Here is a 26,358-nt window from a genome sequence, read left to right as displayed (position 1 = left end):
ATGCCTCATTCTATTTTGGATATGCGTAGTATTTTAAGCGTTTGTCACATGTTGTGCATGTAAAGGTAGGACATATGAATGTGAAGTGAATTTGTGGTCTCGTTTCAAATGCATTGATCAATATGTTTTGCGTCGACTTCACTGTAGCCTATATGTGCGCTGGTTCCTTTCCGTGTTCCGTGATCTCAATCAAACGCAAGTCCATTCATTCAAATGATTAATAATGGGAAATAACAAGCGCTTCCATTTCAGAGGCCCTGTTATCAGATCTGCTGAAGATGTTGCTGTTCATGTTTGCCAGCATAGCACATTTTACAAATCCAGACCAGACGATGTTCTACGGTCATGTCCAGAATAAAGAGTAGCCTATCCATGTCACACAGTACAGTTAGGGTGATATTACTTAACCCAGTAGGCTACACCTATTGTATTTCAGGCACACCACAAGGTGTCACTGTTCGCCCTCACCTACTCTGAGCTTGATTGCTATGTCTGAGGTAAACCACGCCCTCTTCATTACCCTATGGCCAAAGAAATGTAAAAATACATAAATATAAAAATAAAGAAATGTAGAAATGAATAAATGTGGAAGTGAACAAATATGGAAATACATACATACATTTTTATATTTTTTTCTTTTTTTGCTTTTCTATGTATATTTATTTATATATTTATTTTAGGGGTGTCCTCGACTACGGATTTACATAGTCGAATCCGATTCGAATCAGATTGCCTATATTCGACTGATAGTCGAATCATAAAAAGGGGGGGGGGGGGGGTGTTCCACTTGAAAAACAGCTAGAGAGTGCGCACGGACTTTGAAAGGTTCGCGCGCTGAACTGTGCATGAGATGGAGCGGGACACGGAAAATGAAGTACGGCCTGGCTATAGTCTACCCGCGGCTTAAGACAACTTTTATTTTCTTTCACACACAGCACAGAGAAACATCTTTCTGCCTGTCAAGTGATAGACGAAGCTGACAATGATTTTATCTTTTTTAAACAAATGAAAGGCAATGTGGATAAACATTCACAGCCACGATGTATAGAACACTCTCAAAGATATAGAAGAAAATGAATAAAAACATTTTGGATCAATAAACTTTAAAATATATATATTAATAACTGCAGAAAGGCCACACTGCAGATAGATATACATTTCATATGTCGGCAAATCAAATCGGCTAAATTGTCTGTGCAAGCAAGATTTAACTAATCTACAGCGCAACATTGATGCACCAAAAAACAAAAAAAATAATTAATTTAATTTTAAAAAATTATATTCGTTTTTATCAAACATTAATTTACAGAATTGAATTAGAACAGAATATACCGTTCTAATAAATGAAAATAGCCTACTTAAAAAAATGAAATGTGATCAAGTCAAACTGCAAAATGCCTGAAGTGCAGGGGAACATATATTCAAAACACAAGCCAGAAATAGTTAAATTAGATAACCCAGAGTGATCAATAAATAAAATTAAAAATAAAGAAATTATTAAAATAACGAAAGTATAGCTAGAATTGTCAACTTGTCTTTTTAACTGCATAGACAATAAACGCTAAACTGGAGTGACATTTACATCATCAAAAAATTAAATTACATCCAGCTGAAATAGTTTGAAATCACTTGTAGCTACCCTACCTGATTGAGAGAGAAAAATCCAGTCTTTCACGCGATCTGCCTGTGTCCGTTTGAGTCTTTTCAAATAGCGCGCTATAGTCAGCTCGTTGGCCGGCAGAAGCGCGCTGCAGTGTTTGTCGTTGTTGAGTTCTAGGACATGAGCTGTTGGCACAACTTGTATCATACGTTTTTTTGATCATTTTTTACCATTTCAAAGTGCATCCAATTGTAAACTTTATCCCAGACATTGTTGAAGATTTAATCCCTGCCGTGAAGATGCTCCTCTGCCGGTCACGGATCATGGAAGTGAAACTTAAATCGGTCACAGGGGTGGTTGGATTTATTCACGCACATTAAAAATATTTATTAAAAGCTTCTTTCTTTTCACATTTTTATTTATAGTATTAACATAATAGGCTGTATATTAACCTATTGGGAAAGAACCGGTAGGCCTATGTCTATGTAAAATCAGATATTGAGCGCCCCCATATCTCGTCTCATAACACCTCTGCGACGATTCGACTGTGAGATTGGTAGTCGAATCAGGCTCCTCCTATCGAAGATTCGAATCGTCGACTATTCAGGGTCACCCCTAATTTATTTATTTATTTTTGCTTTTTTACATTTCTTTGTATATTTATTTATGTATTTATTTAGTTTTAATATTGGCAGACTGGGGATTCCATAGCTGTAAGCATGTAAGATATGTTGCTGCTGCATAAATAGACATACATAAATCTCGTAGTAGATCTAGGCAGGTGGAGCTGGGGGAGGTGGAAGGTTTCAGAGGAACTCTGATAGTGCACTGCAGGACTAGATTACAATGAACACTGAACCAGACTATTTAAATATTGAGCAAGCAATCTCATAGGCCAATCAGCTTGTGCCATGTGGTAATGATGCGATCGCTTGCAGATTACATGTAAAGGACCTATCAGCCTGCACCCTCTACAGTTTCATGATTGAACTAGATATAAGAAAGAAATTAATACATTACATTGTGCTTCCCTGTTGTTTTACCCCAATTTAAAGGATTAGTGCACTTTTAAATACACTTTTCCTGATAAATTTACTCACCCCCATGTCATCCAAGATGTTCATGTCTTTCTTTCGTCAGTCGAAAAGAAATGAAGGTTTTTGAGGAAAACATTCCAGGATTTTTCTCCTTACAGTGGATTTCAATGGCTACCAACAGGTTGAAGGTCAAAATTACAGTTTCAGTGCAGCTTCAAGGGCTTTAAACGATACCAGATGAGTAATAAGGGTCTTATCTAGCAAATCGATCGGTCATTTTCGAAAAAAATACAACTGTTTATGCATTATAAACAAAATATCGCCTTGAACATACTTTCCGCTTCCGCATTCTTCATAACGCTTACGCTGAATGTTCTACGCCTTCCCTATTCTACTTACGGAAAGAACGCGGCGCCAGTTTCGTTTTTTTCCGTAAGTAGAATAGGGAAGGCGTTGGAAATTTCAGCGTAAGCGTTATGAAGAATGCGGAAGCGGAAAGTACATGAACATCTTGGATGACATGGGGGTGAGTAAATTTATCAGGAAAGTGTATTTAAAAGTGGACTAATCCTTTAAGTTATTAAAGCAGCTGATTCAAGACTTTATAAGCTCCAGAGGAACATGTATTGTGCAAGTACTGTTCATGAGTACACCAAGGTTTAACAAATAAAATCTGGCCTGTGGCCTACGTAAAATGAGTTTGTCACTTCTGAATTAAATTAAATAATATGGAGGATTCTTTCTCAATGTTTCACTCTGTTATGTGTGATTTTACAGGAACACATGTGTTAAGAGCATATATACAGAGAGAAAGAAAAAGAGGTAGAGATGGCTGTTAGAGAATATTTAGAGCCTTGAAGCGATGCCAGAACAGTTTGAGAGAAATTTCCATAATAGGATGCACAGCACACAACACATGGGATGAGAAAAATACAGCCAGACAAAAAGACAAAGTGCTGCACTTTTTTTCATGTCATATTGATAACATATGTGACATAATAAAGAATGCTTTGACATCACTTCAGTGAAATATGGCTTTGCTGATAAACACACCCTTTTGAATTGAAGGAGAGAGGAAAAAGCTGAAAGTTGCAGTGAATGTGTCAGTAGTCAGATCTGTTATTAATATTAATATAACAGCACTCCTAAACATGAATATGGTATAGAGAGCAGTTTTTTGGGTAGTAGAGAGCAGTAAGACCATCCTGTCCTGGGATGACTGCTCCACAGACCGCACAGATAAGAAAAGTTCCCAGCAGCATATTACGCTACACACATACAAGCTGGAAACAATGAACAGAGATACGTGCACACACACAGACACACCAAGCTGTTGTATTAAAACAAGAATAAACAGTGTAACAAAGGGGTGAGCACAGATCACGCAGACCTGTCACTCCGCAGGAGGTTGAGGCCCAGGGCAGGCTGGAAAAAGGTTTTTGTTACAAAGTATACAATCAACTGTAATCATGTTCTCATGAGAAAACTAAACTGATTTATCAGTGTTTTAACCTTTATCTTATCTTAAAAAGAAGTACACTTTGGCATACTTTTGAAAAGACTTAATACAGAAAGAATATATATTTAGGAATATATGTGCGGACTGAATGTAATGTTTTCAGACACTTAATTTCCTGTTAATTGCAAAATTCATTTGATTACATTTGTATTAAAAGCAGTTAGCTGAACTTTAGAGTGCTTTTTTGACCCACTTAAGTAGTACTTAAAGGGTTAGTTCACCCAAAATATGAAAATTCCCTCATTAATTACTCACCCTTGTGTCGTTCCACACCCGTAAGACCTCTGTTCATCTTCAGAACACAAATGGTTTAACTTTAATATTATGAAGTGACGAGAATACTTTTTTGTGCGTCAAAAAAACAAAATAATGACTTTATTCAACAATATCTAGTGATGGGCGATTTCAAAACACTGCTTTATGAAGCTTCGAAGTTTTACAAATCTTTTGTTTCGAATTAGTGGTTTAGAGCATGTATTAAACTGCCAAAGTCATGCCCCCCAGTGGTGAACCACTAAAATTTCAAAACACTTAAGACATAACAAAGTCTTTTTTACTAAAATCATGTGACTTTGGCAGTTCCGAACCACTGATTCGTAAAGCTTCGAAGCTTTATGAAGCAGTGTTTTGAAATCGCCCATCACTAGATATTGTTGAATAGCGTCATTATTTTTATTTTATTTTTTAGTATTCTCGTCACTTCATAACATTAAGGTTGAACCACTGTAGTCACGTGAGTATGTCTTTAGTACCTTTCTGGGCATCTGAAAGTGTTAATTATCTTGCTGGCAATGGAGGCCTCACTGAGCAATTGGAATTTGTGTTCCGAAGATGAACGAAGGTCTTACAGGTGTGTGCACTACCCCTTTAAGAACATCCATCAATGCAATTTCAAAATGATTTCTATTTTCTTTGTCTCAGGGTTCTTTCACTTCGGATTCAGACATTCATGTTCTGTGTGTTTGTCTTCTGTTGTGAGTGCAGGGGATGAGCATTTGCTCGTGGACGAGCATTTGAGCACGTGCGCTCTGTCTAGTTGTGTCAGCGTGCGGTTTGGAGTTCGCTCAGGCCGTACGCTACTCTGTCCACGTGTGTTGTTCTGTTTAGCATGTGGTTCGTGTTTACATTGACCACATGTTTTCATGTTGTCATGTTTGTTGTCAAGTATCAAGCGCTCTTGTTATGTCCTGCTTCCTGCCTTTTCGTGCCTTGTTCTGCTATGCCCAGCCGGTGTTTTTTGGATCCAGAGTTTTCCCCTATGGGTAGATTTTGTTTGTTTTTGTTTAATTTTATGTTTAAATAAAAAGCCCATTGCTCTGCACCTCAGTTTAAAATATATTAAATGTAATATTGAATACCACACTACACTATAACTGAGTACTTTACATGTGCTTTAGTATGTTAGTCATCACATCAAAATAAATGTACTTTTTTGTAAAATAATTTAAAATGTACATTAAAGTGCAATTTTACATTATTACAAAGTGTACTTTAAAGTGTACTTAAGTGTGTTATGAAACAGCCATGAAAGTGTAGTCTCTTTAAGTACACTTAAGTGGCCTTTTATTTCATTAAAGGTGCCCTAGAATTAAAGATTGAATTTACCTCGGCATAGTTAAATAACATGAGTTCAGTACATGGAAATGACATACAGTGAGTCTCAAACTCCATTGTTTCCTCCTTCTTATATAAATCGCATTTGTTTAAAAGACCTCCGAAAACAGGCGAATCTCAACATAACACCGACTGTTACATAACAGTCGGGATCATTAATATGTACGCCCCCAATATTTGCATATGCCAGTTCATGTTCAAGTCATTACACAAGGGCAGCCAATATTAACGTCTGGAGCTGCACAGCTGAATCATCAGACTAGGTAAGCAAGCAAGAACAATAGCGAAAAATGGCAGATGGAGCAATAATAACTGACATGATCCATGATTACATGATATTTTTAGTGATATTTGTAAACTGTCTTTCTAAATGTTTCGTTAGCATGTTGCTAATTTAAATGTGGTTAAAGTTACCATCGTTTCTTACTGTATTCACGGAGACAAGAGCCGTCGTTATTTTCATTATTAAACACTTGCAGTCTGTATAATTCATAAACACAACTTCATTCTTTATAAATCTCTCCAACAGTGTAGCATTAGCCGTTAGCCACGGAACACTATCAAACTCATTCATAATCAAATGTAAACATCCAAATAAATACTATACTCACATAATCCGATGTATGCATGCAGCATGCATGATGAACACTTTGTAAAGATCCATTTTGAGGGTTATATTAGCTGGGTTATATTAGCTGTGTGAACTTTGTTTATGCAATGATAGAGTCGAGAGCTCGGGAGGGGGCAGAGAGCGCGAGCAATTAAAGGGGCCACAGCCTGAATCGGCGCATTTCTAATTATGCCCCAAAATAGGCAGTTAAAAAAATTAATAAAAAAAAAATCTATGGGGTATTTTGAGCTGAAACTTCACAGACACATTCAGGGGACACCTTAGACTTATATTACATCTTGTGAAAAAGCGTTCGATGGCACCTTTATTATTATATTATCTGCACATTCTTTTCTTAAAGGATTAGTTCAATTTAAAAATTAATATCATCATGAAATCCATCATAAACTTGTACTCCACACGGCTCCAGTGGGTTAATAAAGGCCTTCTGAAGCAAAGTGATGTGTTTGTGTAAGAAAAATATCCATATTTAACAAGTTATGAAGTAAAATATTTAGCTTCCGCCAGACTGCCTTAAACATACGAAGAAAGTATAACGCTTCTCGCAGTCAAAACGATTGCACTACGTCCTACATGTCAGGTACACTTTTTTCATAAGTTGAAGCTAAATATTTTAATTTATAGTCGTGTGGAGTATGTTTATGATGGATGGATGCACTTGAGCTTCATACTCATTGCCCCCGTTCACTGCCATTATAAAGCTTGGACGCATCATGATATTTATTAATATAACTCCGATTGTGTTCATCAGAAAGAAGAAAGTCATATACACCTAGGATGGCTTGAGGGTGAGTAAATCTTGAGGTAATTTTCATTTTAAAGTGAACTAATCCTTTAAAAATATACTTTTAAGAACACTACAAGTGCACATTCAATACTATTAAACGCACTTGTTTTTCACATGGGTTGTATGATATAATATAGCCTTTATTTATTTTATTTATCTTTTATTATTTTGGTTCTCATGCTACGTTCAAATCAACTCTAAAAGTCAGAACTTCCTGGAAAACTGAAATCAGATTTTAAACCAGATATGTTTTCTCATTCAGAAATGTGGATGTGGATGTATGATGGCACACAATCATGGGATAGGTGCGTAAAACCCAGTAAATAAACTCTTCTGTTCATAATCATACATCTGCAAAACAAATGCTAGCACTGCATACCATCATTTATACTCTGCGATTTGGTTGCTAGGAGACATCTTTGTTGACAATCAAGCACCTGCAAAGCAAATGCTCATACTGCAATTTGTTTCTTTATACATCTTCCTAAGAATGTCTGGCAATGGAATGTCTTTATAAAGGGAAGTCTGTGATATCTACTGGGAAAGAATATCCCACATCTGACTTTAAATGGAATGCAGCATTAGAATTGTAGTAGCCAAGGATATATTGGGCTTCCTAAAAAGGAGCCCCAAAGAGCTGTAAAGCTACATGGTTTTCTTAACGTACCATACCATTTTTGTGTCATTTTTGTGTCATTTTTATTACATTTTTATTACAGACCAACTGCATAAGGACTGTGAGTTTTGTGGATACAAATATTATAAGTACATGGTATGTGCATTAGGGATGGGAAGATTAACCGATATGTATCGATACACGGTCATGCGCGTGCACGATGCGAGTGCATCGGTAGAGCAGCAGAGGATGAATGAAATTTTGGAAGCAAATCGAGATGCATCGGTTTTTGCGAGATGCATCGGTTTTTCCGAGATACAGCTTATCCTTTTAATACAGAATGTATTTCTTTATTTATTAACAAGTGTTGTCAACCTATTTTTTGTGCATAATTTCATCGACCTACATAAAGTAGGCCTAAGCAACGGACTTGCGGATGTGTGTAGACTACAACTCAATCTATCAGCTGCGCGGATGAAGCCAGTGATGCGCCCAAAGGTAGTTGTCAGGAAGCGCGAGGAGTAAGCAAAACAAACATGTCGGACGCCGAGATAATTTATCCTCCACTGAATTTTAAATCTAAAGTTTGGGAACACTATGGATTTTACTAGAAAGACGGACGACTTGACAAGACAGATGCAATTTGTAAAATGTGCCGCGCATCTGTAAAATACACGGGCAGTACGACTAATCTGATATCTCACTTGAAAAGCCAGTTTGTAAAAAAGTATTGGTTTTACTTGGTTAATAAATAATCAAACTAATTCAATGGCACCGCATCCTCTTTCACATCACCACATAAACTTGATCTAATTAGCTAGTACTGAATTATCGCATCGTATCGTGATATGGGTGTGAATCGTATCGTATTGCATCGCAAAATGCCACACATGTATCGTTAATATATCGGATCGGATACTTTGTATCGAGATGCGTATCGGATCGGCATTATACCTTAGATGCCCAACCCTAATGTGCATGCCTATTCCTTACTCACTTTTAACTCTACAGTTTGCTAAGTACTTTTGGTAACACTTTATTTCACAGTGTCATTGTTACGTATGTTACTTGTACTTAATGTAACAGTAAATTATTCATAATTACATGCAACTAACCCTAAACCAAAGCCTATTCCATGTTGTTAATTAATATTACCCAGTACTTAAATGTATAATTACACTGCAAGGACAACTTCAAATAAAAAGTAACCATATTTTTTCTTAAAAAGTATCCTTACATTTCTCCTACAAACTCAGAATAAGTGAATCATCATAATTTATCCTTTAAAATTGTTATTAAAATCCTAGTTCATCCTGACTTTGATCCTTTTCAACATGGCTGTGTGCATTTTGTGTGCATAAATATTTCCAAATAAATGAATTACTTTAATAAAATAAGTAAGTAGTTTGTGTGCTGCTTGTGTCCCTGTGTGTGTAACAAGCAAAGTGTACGCGCGCCTATAGGCACATATTACAAACGCGCTCTTTAAATAACAAAAAAAATTCTGTTGCATTGACTTTAGACCAGATTTTTGTTGGTCAATGGCGCAGTCTATTACAGCTGCGTCAAAATAGCAACGCGCCAACAATGCACCTGAACACACCTCGTTTTCAGACCAATATGCCCATGGGTGCACAATTGGCCACAAATGCATTTGCTATTTAAAAAACGTGGCACAGGATGTGAAAATGATAACTGCGTTGGGATGAAACTAACAAAAAACACTTGCGTCGCACCAGCCGCCGCATTGCGCTGCGTGTATGATGGGGCCCTAGGAGTCAAAAAACGCATAATCTGACACAGTGACTATCGTAACAGACAAAAATATTGTGTAGTCTGAACCCAGCATTAATGTTAATCAATGAACAACATCGAATGATAACATCTAATTATCTAATAACCAAAGATGCAGCAAAAATCCTGATGTATTAGAACTATAATGAAACTGCATTATATAAAGCACATCAGCATGGAAATACAGTGAAAGAAAATGAAACGTGGCTCAAAAACAGCAGAATACAATTGGTTTCTTTGAAGATTAGCATTTTTAATTAAACACAGCACTTTCTTGTATTTTTTTAAATAAAGTGAAAGGAAATGAAGTGTTACTAATAGAGGGTTAACATCCGTAGTTTTAAATCTACTAAAACTCCCCTACCCCCATCCTAATCCAGTTTAACTACAATCCCAGGTACGAGTGCCTGTTTGTGGGCACGGCTCCAGTTTCTCTGATCTTTGACCTCCGCAGCTCCCTGGGGGTCTTGTCTGCACTTGCAAAAACAAGCAAATCAGATCCTTTTACCCCAAACAAAACACCTACATACAGAGAGCAGCCCTGTCTTACACACACATGGCTAATCACTGCACACGTGCACACACGAACACGAGCACATGCACGTGCACACACTAATGACCTCATACACACACACACGGGTAGCTACATACTCTCGCAATAAAACTATAAAAATATAAAACACGTTTTAGTCCACTAAAATCATACTATGGTATCATGTTTTTTTAGCCATTGTACCATGTCACCATTTTTATATATGCAGGCTTCATACATTCATTCCACTGTGCTACTTTTCCATTGTTTTTTAATGTCAACATGTGCTAAACGGACATTTTTAGCCATTGCGCTCATGTCTTAATACAACATTTAAGTTAAACTTCTAAAATACGTGTCTCTAGATCTTGTGCATTTTTTTTTCATTCAACTGATCTGCATTTGTGTGAAACGGCCCATAAAAATATAAAAATAATACAGCCTAGCTGTCAGTATCATGCTCCAATACTGCAGGTCAGTCAGCAACAGAACATATTTCTTCCTCCTTCAATCCCTGGCAGCCTCCTCTCCTCCTCCTCTATTATCTCTCCAGTCTGAGCAGTTTTTCACAGAGTGATATATGTAGGTGTAATGAGACTCTTTCCTCTAGAGTTCTTTGATAATCATGCATACCGGCTCATCCTCCCTACTGTAGCATCACACTCACAGATAGTAGCAAACAGGTCTCTGGCTGCTTTAACTTCAGTATTCAGTATGAAAATTAAAGGAAAATTCTGGCTCAAATTAAAATAAAATGTTGTTATTACTTGTTTTTGTGCGTGTGTGTGTTTTTAAGCAAACCCAGACACTTAGGGTTCATTCACACAGAACATTGCATTCCACTGTGCTGTCTTTCCATTGTTTTTATATGAAAACATGCGCTAAACAAAGTTCTTAAAGGGTTAGTTCACCCAAAAAATTAAAATTATGTAATTAATTACTCACTCTCATGTTGTTCCACACCAATAAGACCTTCGTTCGGAACACAAATTAAAATAAATTTGATGGCTCAGTGAGGCCTGCATCGGCAGCATTAACACTCCCTTTTTCAATGCCCATAAAGCTACTAAAACATATTTAAAACAGTTCATGTGACTACAGTGGTTCAACCTTAATATTATAAAGCGACGAGAATACTTTTTATGCGCCAAAAATAACAAAATAGTGATTTTCCACAATATCTAATGATGGGCGATTTCAAAACACTGCTTCATGAAGCTTCGAAGCTTTATGATTTTTTTTTTTTTTTTCAAATCAGTGGTTCAGAGTGCCAAAATCCCATGATTTCAGTAAATTAGGCTTCATTACCTCATAAGTGTTTTGAAACTTCAATAGTTCATGTGACTCTGGCAGTTTGATACGCTCTGATTCGAAACAAAAGATTCGTAAAGCTTCATGAAGCAGTGTTTTGAAATCGCCCGTCACTAGATATTGTTGAATAAAGTCACTATTTTGTTATTTTTGGCACACAAACAGTATTCTAGAAGCTTTATAATATTAAGTTTGAGCCACTGTAGTCACATGAGCTCTTTTAACTGTGTTTTTAGTAGCTTTATGGGCATTGAAAAAGGGAGTGTTATTGCTGGCGATGCAGGCTTTGCTGAGCCATCGGATTTAATCAAAAATGTCTTAATTTGTGTTCCGAAGATGAACAAAGGTCTTACGGGTATGGAACGACATGAGGGTGATTAATAATTAATGACATAATTTTCATTTTTGGGTGGACTAACCCTTTAAAAGAAGTTTGACTTTTATAAATGCGTCTCTAGACTAAGGCTGTGCGATATGGACAAAAAAATACAATCACAATTTTTTGATCAATATAAATCATGAATACTGAGCCAGCGCTCGGACGTAAACAAGGAAGCTCTGAATTGTGTTCACTGTGTCAACTGTATACGAGAGTGACAGGGTAGAAAAGAAATTGTTGAATAAAGTTATTTGTTTTGTTTTTGCACACAAAAAGTATTCTTGTCGCTTCGTAACATTAGGATTGAACCACTGCAGTCATGTTGACTATTTTAACAAAGTCTTTACTACTTTTCTGGACCTTGAATGATGGTAATTACATTGCTTTCTATTGGGGATAAAAAAAAAAACCTTGGATTTCATCAGAAATATCTTAATTTGTGTTCCGAAGATGAACGAAGGTCTTACGGGTTTGGGATGACATGAGGATGAGTAATTAATGACAGAAATTTTTAATTTTTGGGTGAACTAACCCTTTAAAGGTGCCCTTGATTCAAAAATTGAATTTACCTCGGCATAGTTAAATAACAAGAGTTCAGTACATGGAAATGACATACAGTGAGTCTCAAACTCCATTGTTTCCTCCTTCTTATATAAATCTCATTTGTTTAAAAGACCTCCGAAGAACAGGCGAATCTCAACATAACACCGACTGTTACGTAACAGTCGGGGTGTACGCCCCCAATATTTGCATATGCCAGCCCATGTTCCCAACATTATTAAAGGCATTACACAAGGGCAGCCAGTATTAATGTCTGGATGTGCACAGCCGAATCAACAGACTAGGTAAGCAAGCAAGAACAACAGCGAAAAATGGCAGATGGAGCGATAATAACTGACATGATTCATGATAACATGATATTTTTAGTGATATTTGTAAATTGTCTTTCTACATGTTTCGTTAGCATGTTGCTAATGTACTGTTAAATGTGGTTAAAGTTACCATCGTTTCTTACTGTATTCACGGAGACAAGAGCCGTCGTTATTTTCATTTTTAAACACTTGCAGTCTGTATAATTCATAAACACAACTTCGTTCTCCAATAGTGTAGCATTAGCCGTTAGCCACGGAGCACTATCAAACTCATTCATAACCAAATGTAAACATTCAAATAAACACTGTACTTACGCGATTAGACATGCTGCATGACGAACACTTTGTAAAGATCCATTTTGAGGGTTATATTAGTTGTTTGAACTTTTTTTATGTTGTTTAAGGCAAGTGCGAGTTCCGTGGGTGGAAAGCACGAGCAATTAAAGGGCCAGCAGCCCTGAATCAGCTCATTTATAATGATGCCCCAAAATAGGCAGTTAAAAAATGAATAAAAAAAAAATCTATGGGGTATTTTGAGCTGAAACTTCACAGACACATTCAGGGGATACCTGAGACTTATATTACATCTTTAAAAAAAAAAAGTTCTAGGGCACCTTTAAGTCAAATCACCTTTATCTAAATAGCGCTTTATACAATACAGATTGTTTCAAAGCAGCTTTACAGTGATAACAGGAAAATGATTCAATGATGCAAACAGAGTTCATTTCAGCTGTACAGCAGAAAATTGTGAATTTTTTTCAGCTGAAAATACTCTGTTTTGTTGCAATGATAGTTTGACAGTTCTTGCAAATTACCTGGCTCTGTTACATCATCTTTCCTGTATCCAAAATATTCCCAAACCACGGATGTTGAATTTTTGGCCAAGTCCTTATCCTGTCCTGAATTCACCTTCCCTGTTTCTGTCCTTTCTTCCATGTCATAACGGTAAACCTGATCTGTTATGGTCTTGTGACAGATTTAGGCGTGCTTCATTCAGATTGCACACTGAGGGGGCTGGCGGAAAAATCGTGCTTCCTGCAGTTTAGAAACCGCGCATGCTCACATCATGGTTTTATTGCTTTGCGTTTTCCCCCCCGTTGCCCCGCGTCTCGCGGTTTAACAGCAAAAACGTATTCTATGTGAATTTTTTAAATGCTTTTAAATGATTTCTGGGTGATTTTTTAAATGATTTTTTTCTTTGATCTGTAAATGTTTAAACTTGTTTAAACTTCCTTTTAGCTACTTTTCTAGGAGGATGAACTTTCGTTTATGCATTGCTGATGTCATTACTATGGGCGGTAAATGATACTTCAAGATATGACATTCTTCTGTGTCTGTTCTTTGCACATATGGTACAGGGTTGGTAAGTGATTCTACCACACCAGCCTCATATTAACATGTTGTTGTGTGATATCAGTGTGATACGTTTTATTTTTAACATTTATTACACATATATATATTATTGCTCCCCACCTGCTAAACTTACATTATAAATATATTTACTGCTTCTCATTCAGTTATACACACACAAAAGTATATGATCAACCTTTTACTACACATGCTGTATTAGACATTAGGTTGACAAGCCTTTATTTTATATTTTTTTATATATAATATTCAGAATTTTCGGTAAGTCTCTTATGTTCACCAATACTGCATTTATTTGATTAAAAATACAGTAAAAACAGTAATATTGTGAAATAGTATTAGCATTTAAAATAACCATTTCTATTTGAATCTATTTTAAAATGTAATTTATTTCTGTGATAGCAAAGCTAAATTTTCAGCATCATTACTCCAGTCTTCAGTGTCACATGATCATTCCGAAATCATTCTAATATGATGATTTGGTGCTCAACAAACATATTTTATTATTATTATTACCAATGTTTAAAAAGTTTAAACATTGGTAATAATAATTTCCAGAATCCTAAGTTCAAAAGAAAAAAAAAATTACCAAAGCCAAACTTGTATGTGTTTTTTTTAATATGTTGGTACCTTATTTTGAATCTGATATTAGTTATTACATATTATTTTGTTGAGTAATTGGTTATTCATTTTAATGCTTTAGTACTTAACTCTAAAATGATGCTAGACACAGTTCAAAGACACCACTAAGCCTCGCAATGGTGATGAAGATGACGACGAGAAAGAGATTTACTTACAGCTTCTCGAGGGAGTACAAGCCGGTGAAGGAGCCATTTTTCAGGACACGGATACGATTGTTGCTCAGATTTCTGTGAAGAAAGGCAAAAGGAGAGGTGAAATGAGTCATTGAGATGACAGTCACTAATCACACATTCACAGACAGCGATGTAAAATGAAATCCATCCATGCATCCAATGAAAACAGGCCTCACTCACACACTGTCATACACACCCTTGCCAACACACAAGCTGAACCAAAACACACAAGCGAATGTCCAACACAAACACACATATAACAGTAAACACCCCGACACAAACGTGCTTATATGGCTAGACACCTCAGACAAATACACTCGCCAACTCTTTCACATATTCTTCATTTGCTGCCTTCAAACCTCATGACTGCAGCATTAGATTCTGGTATATACACTGAAGAAATAGTAAGGTTATAGAAGTACAGAGACTTGCTACTGCCAATACATAAACAGACACACTGCTTTGAGGATGTAAGACCTACTGCACAAAGAGCATATATGAAATTTACCGTAGCAGATCTATACAGGTGGAGCTGGGGAAGGTGGAGGGCTTCAGAGGAACTGCAAACTGCTAAAGCAAACACTGACCAATTAAATGTTGAGCAGCAGTGTTGTGTCAGACTGTCAGATTAGGTGATTTTGACTCCTAAATTATGTCGTTGACAAGAAACGCTTGCGTGATGTCATTGAGAAGGCGGAACTAGTGACTTACTTCTGGAAACGAGTGGAAACAAACAATGGTTGTACTAGCTTAATGCTAATTCCAATACCCACTGGGTTGAAGCGCCGTCGCTATCATTCACAAGAATTTATCTTTGTTCACTTTGTCATGGCGGTCACTCGAGGAAACATCATTGAGGCAGGATTATTGTTGTCATAGCTCCACAAACCTTTCCTCCATTGTATAATTCCACCTAGCAGCACCAATTCAGTCACCTTTCTTTCGTTTCACCATGTTTGAAAGCTGTTTACGGAAGAGCTTCTGTGCTCTTATTGGTCAATGTCACAGATGTGACAGAAGCCATCGTGAAGGCCAGAAAAAAACAAAAAAAAACACATGCTAGTCTTTGTCGTAACATTAAGCATCACAGCTGCAGCATCGTTTGCCGTCCACTATGACACACTATACGAGGTCAATTAATGGCCAAAAATGCATAAAAAGTTTGTATTTAAGTTGACAATGGTGTCGTGTAAACAGACCCAAAATTTGCTGACACTTTTGCGAGTTTTGAAAGCTAGAGGAAGGTTGATTGACCAAATCATTGCTAATATATTTTGTAATGATGCAAGTTTGAGCAGTGTGAGAGATTTATACATTTTTCATCAAGTTTATATTAGACTTTTATCCAGCACATCTATACAAATGATCCAGGTGTGTGAGGCACTGTATTTTCTATCTTCTTTTGTAATACAAGTTATAAGAAATATAAACGCACTAAACCAAAGATTCTCAACTGATCCCAACCCAAATATGGGCACAGATCCATTAGGGTTGTGGACAACGGAGAGAAAAAAAATGTGTAAATAAATGTTTACTTTGTGCATTTAGGATAGCAAACTTTTCAAGTTTCAGAAGGAAGGAAAAAAGTCATCAAAAGTTGTGCATTCAATAAGTATTTTGTCACAAATTCATCTGTTACATAATAGAAACCATTTTATTATAATAGTTCAGCAACCAATAAATGTTACATCGCGAATACGGAAAGGTAGGCTATGTCAGCCCAATTCAGTTTTGCTTTAAATAAATTCATAATAATGTTTGTAAGTATTTAGTTTTATTTATCAGTATTATTATTTAAATTAATTTTATTGTTTGAAATTACGAGGTTGAAGGGTGTTTTTAGAGTAAGGTACTTTTTTTTTTCATGCGATTACTTCCTCTTCATGGCCGGGTTACATTTCTCTGTGTCGTAAACTATAGGGCGAGGCTTTTTAAAATTTGGGGGCGTGATATTTAAATGACGACACATTTTTCAACACCCGTTCATTCGTGCGACGGAATTGGCCGCATACGAAAGTTTAATGAATCACACGTGAGCGTTGTCGTAAGCGGATTTTTACGTTCGAATGTATACTGGTTTCTACGTTCGTTTGATAAATGAGGGCCATAGTGTTTCAACAGAGGAGTGAGAGCGTCTGGGAAAGGATGCTGCCCAAACACGATTTCAGCGACCCGACAGCCACAAAGACAGCGGCATCAACTTCAGCCATCAGACCGGGCTGTTTCCAATTAATCTTCACGGCTTAATGGAGGGATGGAAAGGGCGAGGGAATGAGGAAGAGGAGGGGGAGGAAGCCATAATCTTGATAATCACAGTGGATACATTTTTACATCAAAAGGAAGTCGAGGTCCACATCAAAAGCGTGCCCGGCTCTTTTCCATGACAATTATCCCTTTCGCCATTGGCTAATGGGCCTGAGACCAGAGAGAGTCTTATCAGAAGGAAGAGAGGAAAGAGAAGAGGAGGAGAGAGAGACGTTTGGATGGTGGTATGGGTAAAGCTTAAGAGTAAAAGGTTTGGATTAGGTTTGTGGCTGATATGGAAAAACAAAAACACACAAATGCAAGTAAACTGATCCCGCTGTTGAGTGTGTTATATGTCAGATCTATTTCTGTCTGTCCTTAAATCATATTACGGAAGCAATACATCAAAGAGACCATAGATTGATTGCAGTTATTTTCCCACAGTTTATGGGTCTTTTTTTGCCTGGCAAGTCCAGACTATCTTCTACAAGATATATCAGTCTGGTCAGTCCGCCCTCCGTCGCGCCTCGACTCAACTCCAAACTGTACCGTGCAATCAGATTTGTTTATTTCAGTGACGCAAACAGCGTCACTCTAGTGTGACGAAAGTCCCTTCAATATCAACAAAGATGGCGCACGCGAGACACGAGAGTTTGTTCTATTCAGCCGCGAATTCAGTTTTAAATGACCAAAAACACATTAAGTCATTAAAACCCCAGCAGTTTATTTACTTTTCGCTGTTGACTCTCTTGTCGCTTTGCTAACGTCATATCCGCCCTTCTCTGATTGGTTTACTCCACTTCCTGTTTGCTCGGATTTGCTCCGCCCTAGAAATCGAATTGATTCAATGGCAACCTGGTACAGCGGTGAGGCTGGATTTTCCAGGCAAGGTCTTTTTAGGTGTGATGCAAAGTTTTTATAAAATAGCAGCCACTGCAACATGACATTAATGTTCAATAAATGATCAGTTGACAAATAACATGCACATTCACTTTACTTTTTCAACATCAAGATTTTAGGTTCAAATTTAGACATCAAGTTTGGTCCAAAAGTATGAGAAGACTTCGAGAAACTGTGATTCAAATAACAGTGAGATTAACATGAAGAATAAATATAATTTCTTTTCAAGTCTATGTGAAAAAAGCGAAACAAAAAACAATAGGCTAAAGAGACGTCAGCGGAAAAGGAAATAATTTGACAGGAAAGCAGGCTTTTATGTTTTGATTAAAGATTGCAAAGACTAACATTTATTTTCTTTGGAACAGCATGAACTGATGGACCAGGAATGTGCATTAATATTGCGATGAAATGTAAGTAGTGACAGATCTTCAGGAGTGGGGTTTAAGTGAACTAAAATCCTGCATTTGTCATTTTCACTGGAAGGTCCAGTTATGACATTCTGATTAAACATAGGTCAAAACATCTTTAAAAAATGAAACATATGAACGGATGAATTGATCACAATAAGATCTATAACAAAAAATAGATGGGGTGAATCATTTAATGCTGACTTTAAGAATGTAAATAGGGTCATTTTTTATTTCACATTAGATCAGGGCCATAACCACCATAGACACTGAGGGGGACAAGTAACTCCCAATAATTAGAAATGGCCAAATTGTCTACCCAATATTTGATATTATTGATGATGCTCTGCTGTACTCCATTATGTACCGCTCAGTTTGTTGTTAGGATGACAAAAAAAAAGTTTTAAAAGTTACATTTTTAGGCTGGTCTGCCCACGCATATGGCACACTTAACTGGAAACGCTTCAGGAGTTTTGAAGTCGTAACCTGTTTGGTTGAATTCTACAGGATGTCCGGGAGACGTGTGTGTTGTGTTCTTTAATGGTCCGCCTGTAAACACATGCCGTAACGCCAAATCCCCTCATGGAAGAAGAATGCTGTCATTTACAACTGACAATGAGCGCTTACCAGGATCAACTAAACGCTGGATTTTCAAAAATACGCGAAGTTCGCAGCTCAATTGTTGCAGTAAACTTGCACAACATTCTTGAATGAATAATTTATTAGATGCATGCTGGTCTTTTATTGTAGGGACATCGACTTTATATTTTTATGCCCCTAAACATGATGCAAAACAAAACAAATTGGTGATTGGTTGTGTCAAACATCCTCTTGGGCGGTCCTTGGCCAATGAAAGCTGCGATAGAGTCCAGACCTTCTGCCGTCAGTCTGAAGGTCTGGCTATGGCTGCGTTCCAGTTCGTTTTTTTTAAATGCCCTTCCCTCGCTAACTTCCCTCAGTCTCGTTGACTCGGATGTACGTCATTGCTTACGTTGCATGAGTGCCCACTACTGGCGGAACCCTTGCAATGGGCTGAACTGGAACGTCCTAAGCCCTTGATCACTTGAAATCTGCAATGGAGCTGATTTATTATTTATTTTTTCCCCTTACAAAATTGTTTAATACAGCATTCTATATGTATATATGTGTGTTTTGAATGTTTAAAAAATAATTAATATATCATATATCATGTTTGTGGTGGGGTAAATTAAACGCGATATGCGGTGACATCATAATCGTGTTGCATTGTGGGTTATGGAGCTGCCTGAAGTGTACATATGAAGTAGACTCTCTCCCTCGATTTTGTCCATATAAACTTCCCTCGTCCACTTCACGAAGTGGAACGCACTTCAAAATGGCGGCAGGGATTCCCCTGAGGGGAAGTGTTTAGGGAAGTTCGCGAACGCAACCCCAGTGAGACTATCAACGGTCTAACAGCACTAATCACTGTCAGAATGAGTGATCTGGCCAATCAAATTAAAGAAGGCGGGGCTTACTGTTCACAGAAGACGAGTGCGAATTCCAATGCAATGCTTCCGTTTTAGCAGTGAAAGAGTACGTGGCGAATAAGTAGCTAAACATTTTATATTGGAAAACTGTTTTATGATTTAAATATTCAGCGATCGACAGTAATATCCAGTAATGCAAACTACTCAACATTTTTATGAAATTTTGCCGTTTTGAATTGAAAACATGCTACTATTTGATTAATATGATATGATGAATGTAATTAATAACTGAATGTGATGAGAAACTTTTTGCGTTGGGTGATTTTTTTTTTTTTATTAATATTTGCAAATAGTTTAAATTGATTACTTAATAGCTACAATAGACTTGGAACTTTTACAGTTGTTTTTTTTTTTTCTTTTTCGTTATTTTTAATCTTTTAATTATTTAATTATGTTCATTCATGTTCATCTGTTTTAGATAAAACACTTTTAGGACATTTCACTTTGAAAGATTCGTGAAATGTGCAAGACGCAATATAATATCATTTTGCAGAAATGTCGACGCAAGCACATTTTTTCCAATGAGCCTGGGTTGCAACATACACTCTTGTATGTCTGTCTATATGCAGCATAAAGATAATTCCTTATTATTTCCTTCGATATGATCATAATATCACTTTACTATCAATGCACAAATTCCCTCTTTCACTCGCCCACATCAAACACTTCAGGCTTGTGCTTGTCAAAGAATGAACTGATTAACGTTGTAAAACACACAATCAACACCATGACCAAAATCACAGATGTACTGTATATCTAACGGTCTAAAAGTCTGCTTTGAGTTTTACCCATGATGTCATTTGGGGTCATATCATATAATTTGACATGCAACAATTGTAAAGGACTTGAAACACTAGTGTACACCTGGCTTTATCCAATCAGATTTTAGAGCTGTAATTATCCATTGTATAATTGCATATAATTACTGGAACTTTCTAAAGTGTGTGTTTGTGACTCATGTTCCTCTTTTGTCTGTCCTCAATGTGTCACCGCCTAATAGAGCATAACTGGCTTTATATCCTCTTATCATCAGGAAGTGTGTTACCAATCAGGTCTTGAAAATGTGTTTGCAGTGAGTGTGAGCGTGTGTATATGTTGAGAAAGAGTGTGTGTCTGCTTCCATCTGCAAACCAGCAGCTGGTTCATCTTATTTCCTGCCTTGTCACAAAAGTTAATGATTTAATCAAAACAGCATTTGAGGCAGCCTCTTTTTAGCGCAAACACACCTTTTATGTAAAATCTAGTAGCCTAAAACATAGCATTAGCAATGCCAAGGACATTGGTTCGATTAGTAGGGAGGGAATGAATGTATGAACATTAAAAAAATGTAACTTGAAAACAAATAAGTTACTTTAGATAAAAGCATCTGCCAGGTGTGTAATGTAAACAAACTCACTATACTGTACAAAGACAAAATGCAGGTAGCCTACTACATATTTTGTCAGAACTGCATTAAGTCTAAAATCAGCTCTTCTGTTATATACAATTTGGCTCAACTATGCTCAGATAAAACTAAGTGTGAAAACTGATCTCAACTCAATAAAATTTTTTCAAAACTCAATTATCTCAATGTTGGAGCATTTGTCGCCTTTGTAGGGCAGTCCAGATTGTGCTTTGCTCACAAAAACCACAATTTATTGTGTAACATTGCGCTATTACCCAAAACCTATCAACAGATTTTGACAGCTGTTTTTGTATGACTAATGCTAACACTAGCAACCACGCTAATGACTTCCCGCATATGCGCACATGTGTGGACAAACACACAGCTAAACTACATCCTGCCATCTAATTAAAGAAAATTAAAGAGGGCATTTTAGAACCAACACAAATGCCCCAAAAGTGGGTCTCTGTGTTTTGGCTCAAAATGAATGAAAATGACATCTTGCCTTTGTCAGGTCATTACTAAGGGTGACTCCAAACCACTAACCGACTGCAGTCATCCTACTGTTGCAGGATGTAGGGAGGATCAGGACACATAGTACTGGGACACGGCCAGCCGAACAGATCTTCAAATAGCTCTTTGACCCTGATCTACCCCGCCTGATGCTCTGGTCGGGCACATGAACCGTCAGCTAACTGAAGCCAGACACAAGATAAAAGCTGAAAACCAGACAGATCTACTGCATAATTTAATACAGAGAGAGACTGAGAGCTATCACTGGCAAAAACACAAACGGTTAATTGGACCCAGAGACTATAGAGCTATAGATAGTAATGAGTATTTCTTCAGTCAGAAACCGTTTAGAAAGTGAGCGTGTGGAGGTTATGTGTCACGTAAGGTCTTGGGTTGCCGTAAGTGGCTTGCGTAAGTGTGTCTGTATATGTTGGAGTATCATTATATGATACATAGAGTCAGTGTTGGGGTAACACATTACAAGTAATGCGAGTTACATAATCAGATTACTTTTTCCAAGTAACTAGCAAAGTAACTGATTACTTTTAAATGTACAACAAAACATCTGAGTTACTTTTTTAAATAAGTAACACAAGTTACTTTGTTATCCCATTTATTGACTGACAGCTCTAGTGTCCCCATGTTGAGGGAAAATTGAGAGTAGATATAGAGGCGTTCACTCAGAATAGTATGCAAACCTGCAATAATTAAATATGTTAACACAAATATACTGTCACGATCACCTGTGAGAGTGCCCTTCAGCCTCTAGAGGGCACTCCTTCCCGGACTCTCTGTTTCACCTTATTCATGAACTACATTTCCCATACATACTCCCCGGACTAATCACTATTCATCATTGCACTCAGCTGTTTGTTATTTTGTCATTAGTGTCTGTGTATTTAATCTGAGTTGTTTCTGTCTGTTCTTGTGGTTCATTGTTTGATGTCACCCTCGAGTCTGATCCCTGTTCTCCCGTTTTGGTTTGTAGTTTCTTGTTTCGTGTTTCTTGTTTTATGTTTGGACTGCTTTTTATGGATTTCGACCTTTGCCTGTACCCTGGATTACGCCTTTTGGATTTGCCCACAATAAACACCATTGCTGCAATTGGATCTATCCCGTCTTCATGAGTTCCGTGACAGAATGAACCACCATCCACCTAGATCCAGCGGCATGGAGGGTCGGTTCCGTTCCCCAGCCTCCATCCGTGAGCGGATGGCTCGAGTTTGGGCGGTGATGGCGCTGCGCCAGGAGGGAAGAGAGGTTGGGCAGGTTGCAGGTTTGTTTTGGACCTTGGCAGAGGGACTGCATTATAATGACGAGGCGCTTAAAGACATTTTTAATGGAGGCCTCGATAACCCGTTGCCTCGGTGTGAGATGGAGGGGCTCCAGACCCTGGACTTTTGGGGCTTTATCCACCATCTCTCTCACAGAGGCCGTTCGGCTACTCACCCTCATCCAGAGCCCACTCCAGCCAGGGGGTCCGCTCCAGCCAGGGGGTCCGCTCCAGCCAGGGGGTCCGCTCCAGCCAGGGGGTCCGCTCCAGCCAGGGAGTCCGCTCCAGCCAGTGAGTCCGCTCCAGTCAGTGAGTCCACTTCAGAGCCCGCTCCAGTCAGTGAGTCCACTCCAGAGCCCGATCCAGTCAGTGAGTCCACTTCAGAGCCCGCTCCAGCCAGTGAATCCGCTTCAGAGCCCGCTCCAGTCAGTGAGTCCACTCCAGAGCCCGATCCAGTCAGTGAGTCCACTCCAGAGCCCGATCCAGTCAGTGAGTCCGCTCCAGTCAGTGAGTCCGCTCCAGTCAGTGAGTCCGCTCCAGTCGGTGAGTCCACTCCAGAGTCCGCTCCAGTCGGTGAGTCCACTCCAGAGCCCGCTCCAGCCGGTGAGTCCACTCCAGAGCCCGCTCCAGCCAGTGAGTCCGCTCCAGAGCCCGCTCCAGCCAGTGAGTCCAGTTTGGGTGAGCCACCGCCTCACCCTCCTAAGCGGAGGAGAAGGAGGAAGAGGGCTTCCTCCGATCTGCAAGACCCTCCAACCATAGAGACTGCCCTGCCGGCGCCAACGAAGCGCCTTGCCCTGCCGGCGCCAACGAAGCGCCTTGCCCTGCCGGCGCCGCCCAGGCCGCCAGCCCTGCCGCCGCCGACAGCCCTGCCGCCGCCGCCCAGGCTGCCAGCCCCGCCGCCGCCACCCAGACCTTCTGCCCCGCCGCCGCCGCCCAGACCTTCTGCCCCGCCGTCGCCGCCCAAGCCTCCTGCCCCGCCGTCGCCGTCCAAGCCTTCTGCTCTGCCGTCATCCAAGCCTTCTGTCTTGCCGCCACTGCCCGGGCCGTCCGAGCCGCTGGAACCAGCCTGGTCGGTTCCTCCAGCGCCACCCTGGAAATCAGCCAGGACTCCAGTCCTGCCAGTATCCGCCTGGTCAGTTCCTCCGGCACCACCCTGGCAATCAGCCAGGACTCCAGACCCACTGGAACCAGCCTGGTCAGTTCCTCCAGCACCACCCTGGCAATCAGCCAGGACTCCAAGCCTGCCAGCGCCCGCCTGGTCAGTTCCTCCAGCACCGCCCTGGTGTTCAGTGAGGTACCCGGGATCTGGCCCACCATCCCTCCCCCTGATCCTCCTCCGGTCCACCTCCCTCCTGAGTTTTTTGTGTTTTTGTTTGTTGTCTGGTGGAGCGTCTGGTAGCCGCTCCTTTGAGGGGGGGTAATGTCACGATCACCTGTGAGAGTGCCCTTCAGCCTCTAGAGGGCACTCCTTCCCGGACTCTCTGTTTCACCTTATTCATGAACTACATTTCCCATACATACTCCCCGGACTAATCACTATTCATCATTGCACTCAGCTGTTTGTTGTTTTGTCATTAGTGTCTGTGTATTTAATCTGAGTTGTTTCTGTCTGTTCTTGTGGTTCATTGTTTGATGTCACCCTCGAGTCTGATCCCTGTTCTCCCGTTTTGGTTTGTAGTTTCTTGTTTCGTGTTTCTTGTTTTATGTTTGGACTGCTTTTTATGGATTTCGACCTTTGCCTGTACCCTGGATTACGCCTTTTGGATTTGCCCACAATAAACACCATTGCTGCAATTGGATCTATCCCGTCTTCATGAGTTCCGTGACATATACTTTATGTATTTAATTTCACTTTATTAACCAACGTCTTTGCTGCTGACCTTTGATCCAATTAAACCATACGATTAAGCAAAAAATACTTAAGTCAAATTTGTTTCTTTTTTTTTTCTTTTTTTTTTAATTGCTAAAGTAAGAGTGTTGAACATTCTTCTCCTGCATCCTATTCTTCTGCAATCCAGAATGGCAGCACAGCTGAAAGGTTTGTTTGAGCTGCGCCCTCTACTGTACAGGCATGAATTTGCATTTCCTTCAGCCTAAAGCTTTTTCATTTTCACTTTTGGTGCTTTACATTTGCCGAAAATAGAACTTTTATTAATAAAAAACACAAGTAAGCCAAGCCCAGGTGAGAAAAATGAATGCAAAAGTATAGTAATGTAATACATTAGTTTCCATAAAAAGTAACTAAGTAATGTAATTAGTTACTTTTTTAGGGAGTAACGCAATATTGTAATGCATTACTTTTAAAAGTAACTTTCCCCAACATCGCATACAGTACATGATTACATTTCAACATGTAGTCATACAAAACTTCTGTCATGTGAAGCCCATTTCCAAAATCTGGATTTTATAGAAGCTGTTTCTGTCTCAAAGTAATGAGGTAAAGTTTAAAACAAGAAATAAAGTATAATTGTGAGATATAATATCAAAATTACAAAAAAAAAAAAAATGTCAAAATGCAAAATATAGTGTGATATAAAGTCCCATTTGTGAGACATATAGTCACATTGTGAGATAAAAAAAGCAAAATGGCATATAAAGTCATACTGTGAGTTATAAAGTCGTAATTGTGAGGTTTGAAGTCGCAATGGGAGTTTGATTGACAAGCGATCTAACCAATCATAACGCCGAATATGCCATTTTGTCCGACAAAGCAGTCAGGAGTTAGAAGATTAACCTCGGTGGACTTGAACTGGAAAAATGGTGCGTACTGAAGTCTTTCCGCGTTTGAAACAACATTCCTTCTCATGTTCATTCATGTTTATTTGATGCTATAAATGAACTAGTAAAAAGAGATTATCGGTTCACGAGCAGTTTGAGCTGAGGCGCTACAGCGATCTGTCACGACACATTAAAGTGCCACAAAGCGGTTCTTAAAAAAAATTACAGTTTGAAAGTTGGGACTTTGTTTAATATCATAAGTAACCTGCTCTGTCTTGTCTGTCGACGTGTTGTCAGTGTCCTCTTTGCTCCGCGATGTATTTTTCACTCTGTGTGGCGTGACAGCGCCATGGCTTGTCAGACAAAGCAACAGTAACTAAGGGGGGATGGTCTCTGCAAAGGGTCAATTGTGAGATATGAAGTTGAATTATAAAGCCACAATTGCGATATAGTCACAACTGTGAGATATGAAGTCACAATTGTGAGACATGAAGTCATATTGTAAGCTATAAATTTGCAATTGTGAAATATGAAGT

General features: G+C 38.7%; 1 protein-coding gene across 1 annotated transcript in view; it reads right to left on the bottom strand.

Annotated features, from left to right (window-relative positions):
- Nucleotides 1-26,358, bottom strand: part of adgra2 (adhesion G protein-coupled receptor A2) — a 106,158-nt gene that overhangs the window by 43,614 nt on the left and 36,186 nt on the right. The window contains 1 exon segment of the mRNA XM_048209226.1: nucleotides 14,858-14,929. Coding sequence (XP_048065183.1) covers nucleotides 14,858-14,929 — 72 coding nt within the window.

This window comes from Megalobrama amblycephala, linkage group LG12 (assembly GCF_018812025.1).
Source record: "Megalobrama amblycephala isolate DHTTF-2021 linkage group LG12, ASM1881202v1, whole genome shotgun sequence".
Classification (NCBI taxonomy): Eukaryota; Metazoa; Chordata; class Actinopteri; order Cypriniformes; family Xenocyprididae; genus Megalobrama; species Megalobrama amblycephala.
The sequence above is the reverse complement of the archived record's forward strand: the minus strand, read 5'-3'. Positions and strand labels throughout refer to the sequence as shown.